The sequence below is a fragment of the Pelobates fuscus genome, chromosome 9, assembly GCF_036172605.1.
Source record: "Pelobates fuscus isolate aPelFus1 chromosome 9, aPelFus1.pri, whole genome shotgun sequence".
NCBI lineage: Eukaryota > Metazoa > Chordata > Amphibia > Anura > Pelobatidae > Pelobates > Pelobates fuscus.
In genome coordinates, this window is record NC_086325.1 from 73,637,556 (window position 1) to 73,643,972 (window position 6,417).

Below are 6,417 nucleotides of genomic sequence, written 5' to 3' on the forward strand. Positions count from 1 at the left end.
AATTGGTCATTAATCATAAAAAGTGTCCTTAACATAAGAATACTTATTTTTGTGCATTTGCATTCTTTTGTTCTTTTAGTGAACAATATGAATTTGAAGTGTAACTTTAAATGCTGCAATACATCATATGGATGGCCACGTGTGTAAATACAATATGGCACTGGAGAAGTCACTGGTTAGAAATTAACCCCTTAAGGACCAAACTTCTGGAATAAAAGGGAATCATGACATGTCACACATGTCATGTGTCCTTAAGGGGTTAAAATACTGCTCACAGGTATCTTTTACATGTAATCTGGATTGCATTCAAAGCATGATCCCATACTCATCATACCAATGTTTTAAAAATAATGTGTCAAAAGACGTTCTAGGATTATTTTGTATTCAACATATTCTTCAGAACACAAATTCGTAGGATCTCTTTAAAAACTGAGCAAGGATATAAATTGTGTACATTTTAGTGGGCTCAATCTTACAGGTTAAGTTAATGCTGAGATTTATGATGAATTCTGATTACATCCTGTATATATTTGTTTTATCATATTTCTTGCTAGTAAATTTACTGTTGTTCGTTACATAATCAATCTACATACAAATCCACATTTATCAAGAAAAACTGACCCTGAACGAACATATAGAGACATTCCACTTGATTTCAGAGTAGTTACTCAAAGATTAGCAGTTTGTCAAATAATTCCTTTTGATTTGCATTCATAAATACAACTTACTGTTATTTGTTTTTTCATTGTCTCACTACGTGTAGTAGATAGCAGACACTAGGCCAAATTTTGAATCTAGACAAAATAGAAATGTTTATCTAGGCATCTGAGAAGGCTTTCGGCTGCTACCCAGCATGTACATTGCACATTTTTATACTTTGTGCTAATTGTCTCAATATTTTTGTTAGGAATGGACGCACATTAGTTAAATAAACATTTATGTAAACCATGACTCAAAAATGAAATAAATAGCTATAAATTAACCCAACCTTTGGAAACCATTTAGTAGATAAGTTGGAGTGAGCCTCATGCAACATTATGTTTAACCTATTTGGTGCCAAGGAGGTCGGCATGGAAACATTTTTCCAGACCAACTTGACATGAAAGAGGTTCACACTGTTCAGACTTACAGCTCATGAGGTCTTCTCTAAAAATGTGTGTGGATTTCTAGAACATGCCCATACCAAACGCAAGTTCATCTTTAAGACAAACACTAAAAACAGTAAGTGCTTTTTCAAATGTTTTTCACAACTTAAAGCAATATATATTTTCTTTTTTTAAGTGTAAAAATAAAACAATGTTTGACATCTTTTTTTCTCTACACAAGTCCTTCTCCAATGTAATTCTTCAGGATACTCCTGCCTCTATACATCACTGGAAGTTCTTTGCCCAGATAAGAATCTGTGAGGGAGACAACCACAGCAAGCAAGCCACAGAGACTTCTGGATATCTGGGTTCCTGAAAGCATAGATGATAGGATTGATGACGGAATTACAGGCGGCTGGCAAAACCAGAGAGTAGGTATATATCATTGGGTAACTAGAATCAGCAATCAGGGAATACACAGCAAAGGGAATCCAGCAGAGTGCAAAAGTGCCTAGAATAAGAGACAAGGTCGAGACCCCCTTCCTGGTGCTGGAAGCTTGGGAGGTGGCCATAAATTGGTGCTGCACAGCTATCTGCTGGGCATGTCGAAATGCAATCCTGCAGATCTGCAGGTAGAGTTGCATCATCAAAGCAAAGACCAAGAGGAAAGACACTGCAAGAACAGCAGCATTGTTCTTAGTAACTGGTCTCAACACGCTGCATGAAGACTGGTCCCTGACACAGTTCCACCCCATGATGGGTAATAGACCAATGCAGATGCACAGAGCCCATAGCAGAATTATCAACACGTATGTGAAGGTCAGTGTTCGCTCTGTGTGGTAGGTCAAGGCATTGTAAAGTGATAAGTACCTGTCCACTGTGATGGCCAGAAGACTACACACAGAGGCTGAGAAGGCGGCTATTAGCAGTCCAGCGGAACTTAAAGTGGCCAGTTCATTATTAAACACATAGATCACTATGAAATTCATAATGAGCCCCACACCAGCAAGCAGATCTGCGAGTGCCAGACTGCCAATTAGTATGAACATGGGGGAACGTAAGCTGGGCGTGTAGAAGAGAATAGCAATAACAATGGCATTCTCGCAAGCCATGACTGTTCCCGTCACACAGAGGATGATGTCCCATGGGTTGACAGATTCATCCAGGAAGAGGTCAGACGTAGTGACTGCTGAAGTATTTGTGTCCCACGGTTCCTGGTGATGGAGAGACATCTTGTCGGAGGAGGTATTGTGGAGATGTAGTAGGTGACCCATACCTATAGCTGAAGGTTGGTGAAGCATTGCTGCACTTCAAAGAAGATAAAAAAAAGACAGCATGTTGATAAAAGGGATGAAGCATGCAGAGACACACAGAATTGGCATCATTAATATGATCTAGGATGAATATAAATTCCAATACAAGGCTTCGTAGTGCTAATCACAAGTTTAAAGGCAAACTGCAGCTCAAGCTGTCAAGGCTCAGTCTATGGCATGCAGGGGAACTTGAAATCAATTGCAAAATGTATAACTCTTTGATCCAAGCATTATAACCACTACAGCGGGATGTGATGGTTATGGTGCCAGGAGTGCAGTCAATACATATTAGAATGATTTTACTTTTTACATGGGCTCTGCTGGGGGCAGCTTCACACCTCCACTTTTGTTGGAGAGATTGTTTTCAGCCAAAGAGATAAGCCCAGCACAGCTGGGATTAGCTCAGACAAAGAGCCGTAAACTCTCTTTCTGAAGTAGTGGAGACGGGGAGTGGCACTTGGCAGATCCCAGGTAAAAAGTCAAGCTGTTCTAAAACAGGGCACCTAAGAAAGTCTATGTGGTTGGCAGCTGGGAAAATATCCAGGCGCCAATAAGGCATATCTAACAGGAGTTCTGAAAGTCTTAGACAACTATATGTGGCTCAAGAATATGTGAGTTGGATACTAAACCCATATTTGTGTATATTTATGAATTGTTATATACTACACCAGACATAGGCAACCTTCGGAACTTGAGATGTTTTGGATTATACTTCCCATGATGCTTTGCCAGCATTATGGGTGTAAGAGCATTATGGGAGATGTAGTCCACAACATCTGGAGTGCCGAAGGTTGCCTATCCCTGTACTACACTATGGACAGTATTTTATTCTAGATTTATTTATTCTAGATTCCAATCTAAGACATGAAAGTGGTAATTTAAGTTTTCTGTGTATTTGAACACGTTCAACTATTTTCTTACAATTATTAAAACGCATTACAATGGTGGTGGGCGTGCCAGGACACCCCTTGCTCTATAACCTGGACAGACCACTGTAGTGGTTATAGTGCTGGGAATGTTACTTAAATATTTGATGGATTATTCAACCATTATCTAGAAATTAGACATCAGACTAATTGGTTATTCACCAAACTAGGAATGGCCCGGTAATTACAAATTGGGCCAAGACAATATATTAGGAAATATAGATAAGCTAGGGGAGTTTTCAATTTGCACTATTTGGCCTACAATTTGAAATATGTAACTTTTAAAGCAACACTAGTTACAAATGTAGTAGTTGCAGCTTCCCAACCAGAGATAGGTAACCTCTGACCTGTCCAATCATTGCTAGACTGTTGCGATGGAACATGTCATTGGCGTTTAACCTTTGGAACTACTCTATTTTCTGTCATGATGCAACTCATTCGATCTACATTTCCTATTATGCTCAACAAATGTGCAGCAGTTGTGTTTTGCATTTATAATTATGTTCAGATATGGTGCAGGGGTTGTGGTTTGCATTTCCCATAATGCAGTGGATGTGGTTTGCATTTCCCATGATGCGTTGAATGTGGTCGGCATTCCACTGATGTTTAACCAGTGAAGACTTATTTGGGGGATGTCATTCAAATTGTTAATTATTAGAATATACCTCGCTGAAGGCATGGACAGAATATCATGCAATATATATTTCCTACAAAATAATAACCTGGATTCAAAGAGGACTTGCCATCCACAAGAGATCAGGATAACAAGATTCCCTATATTGGTGACAAAATCACCAGTAACCGGTATAGATTAAATATTATGGTAACCCAAAGATGGCTGCTACAATGAAGTGAGCAAATGTGCATGCATCCATATCCCGCCAAATTTTAAGAGGCCGTATTTGTATTTTGTTTTTATTTATTTTTTTGTACGCCATGGGAAAACAATGATCTAAGCAAGTATATGTATTATATGCACACGCTTGCCATTTTACTATCACAACGTATGGATCTAATGCAATTCTATAAAGTAATACCACGTGCTTTGTGAATTATAGCAGCTCTTTAAAAGTGTGTTCCTTGGCCGAATGACTGGCACAGTGCTGAGCGAGATGTAGTACGTAAGAGCTGCAGTACCAAAGGTTACCCTTTACTGGGCTGTGTATCCCCTGCAACAGTCTGTTCTGGTTATATAAAAATGCATGACATCAGGACTGCAGGGCAAACTACCAGTGAATGAGTTACAGCCCCACATCCTGGTATTGCTGGGCTCTGGATGCAGGGAACCAGGTACCCTGAGTCTGCAGTCTCCTTTCTCATTACCCAAGGTGAGAGAGGAGAAGCAGTATGCCAGTATACATTGTGCCTGCCTCTTTCTACTGAGATGATTACATAGTTTATGCCTGCACTTGAGCTGCACGTGAAAACTGAAAATTATGGTATATATAGCTCTATAACAATAGATCCCTCAATAAGCCTCATAATAACCTTCTCTGATGGAATATCACATCCCTGGATGTCAGCATGAGTTTACCCAGAACCTGGAAAGGATATAATCTATTTGTCTTTTGGATTACTCAGAACACAAAGGATTTCTCCATCATAAGGTTAGAAAATACAACCAGTGGCAGATTTTATTAACATGTATCTTTTACATTCTATTTGCCACATGGCAGTGCAGGGTCCATTGTCAGGCAAGAAATAAATGCAGTATTAAAAAAAATAAAAAATACATAAGACACAGTGGCTGCATTTGTCACTCACCTCATCATAAAATACAGGAATTATTGTAACACAGTATAGCACTGCAGAAATCATTGATGTTTGTATGGACCCCTTTGCAACCCCCCCAAAACTGAAGAGTTAATGAATAGACTGCCTGCAACTCCCTCCCCGAAAATCACTTCATCAAAATTTTTTACCTGTGCACTACAATTCCCATCATGATGATTAATGCATTGTGGGAGTTGCAGTTCGCTTTGAATTATAAAGGGTCCTATAGACCTCTGCCACTGAGACACCAGCTTCAAAAAGGCCTGAACTGCAGCAAGTGCATGATCTTAATGTATCAATATCCCACAGACAGCTCAGCCTCCTTATTACATTTTATTGAAAAAAAGCCAACATTAAAGACGTCATGGGGTCTGTGCAGGTACATGCAGGCTTAGTTGGGGTTTATAAATAATATATTTATTATTGCAGGCATTGAGGTCCAAACCATGCCTCTGAGCCTTGACATATATCCATAGAGGAAGGTGTATAGGCAACTGTGCCTCTCTGCATATTTATAGCCAGATATCTTTAAATAGCAAGCCATTTCTATTTATAAGACTGCATAGTGCAGCCGCTCAGATAGATTATAAAAATATAACAGATGAACAAAGGAACATATAAAGTCATTAGACAGCATATTCTACCTCTAAATATATTGCAGGGCAAAGCCCACCCCCTCATTCTGCAAGGACCATACAATACAGACACATTTGTATATAGACTATATGTAAGGGGCAGGATAGTGGGGGTCTTCCTACCTTCCTGGCAGCCTCCTCTCTCCAGTTGGGTACCCTCTGTGCTAGTCCTGTGTGCAGTCCTTGTTAAGCCTCATTCCTTGGTTAGCATGTCTAATAATGCTGGCAGTAGAACTGCCTTTGACTTGCACTTGATATTCTTGCCCCATTGGGTCTGCTGAGAAATCTCAGCTCTGACGTCAAAGTGTTCGCTTATATTCATGATCAGCTCCCAAGTCTGTGAATCAGAAGAGGCTGTGAGGAGAATAATAACTAGCACACACACATACAGGCATAGGCGCACACACACACACACACACACACACACACACACACAGAGGCAGGGACACTTACAGCAGGCTCACACACCACACCTCTGGAATTTCATTCATAATATTTTTTTTCCTATGTATAGGACACACCTCCTTAAGGTCAGCTCCTACAAACTACTAGCATTTGCTTAACATCTACACCAGGGAATTCACATTGTGTGCCGTGTCTAATTAGGGGAAATAACAATTTTACAATTATGGTATTGATAAAAAAAAAAAATAATCACATTTTACTTAAAGCACATTTTCTTATA

The 6,417-nt window shown here is 39.5% G+C and overlaps 1 protein-coding gene across 2 annotated transcripts; it reads right to left on the reverse strand.

Moving 5' to 3' along the window:
- Positions 1 to 263: 263 nt before the first annotated feature.
- On the reverse strand, positions 264 to 5,949 carry LOC134572161 (G-protein coupled receptor 12-like). 2 transcript variants are annotated; one of them, XM_063430964.1, is made up of 2 exons: positions 5,856 to 5,949; positions 264 to 2,388 (listed from the first exon to the last, which is right to left on the reverse strand). In XM_063430964.1, the coding sequence occupies exon 2, from the start codon at positions 2,384 to 2,386 to the stop codon at positions 1,364 to 1,366; it is 1,023 nt and encodes a 340-aa protein (XP_063287034.1). In that variant the 5' UTR covers positions 2,387 to 2,388; positions 5,856 to 5,949; the 3' UTR covers positions 264 to 1,363. The 2 variants fall into 2 exon arrangements, with proteins under 2 accessions (XP_063287034.1, XP_063287033.1); XM_063430963.1 differs by having other exon boundaries at positions 264 to 2,393.
- Positions 5,950 to 6,417: the final 468 nt, after the last annotated feature.

Bases quoted from the DNA above. Each gene is read 5' to 3' on its own strand.
- LOC134572161 (XM_063430964.1), bottom strand. From the start codon at position 2,386: ATGCTTCACCAACCTTCAGCTATAGGTATGGGTCACCTACTACATCTC.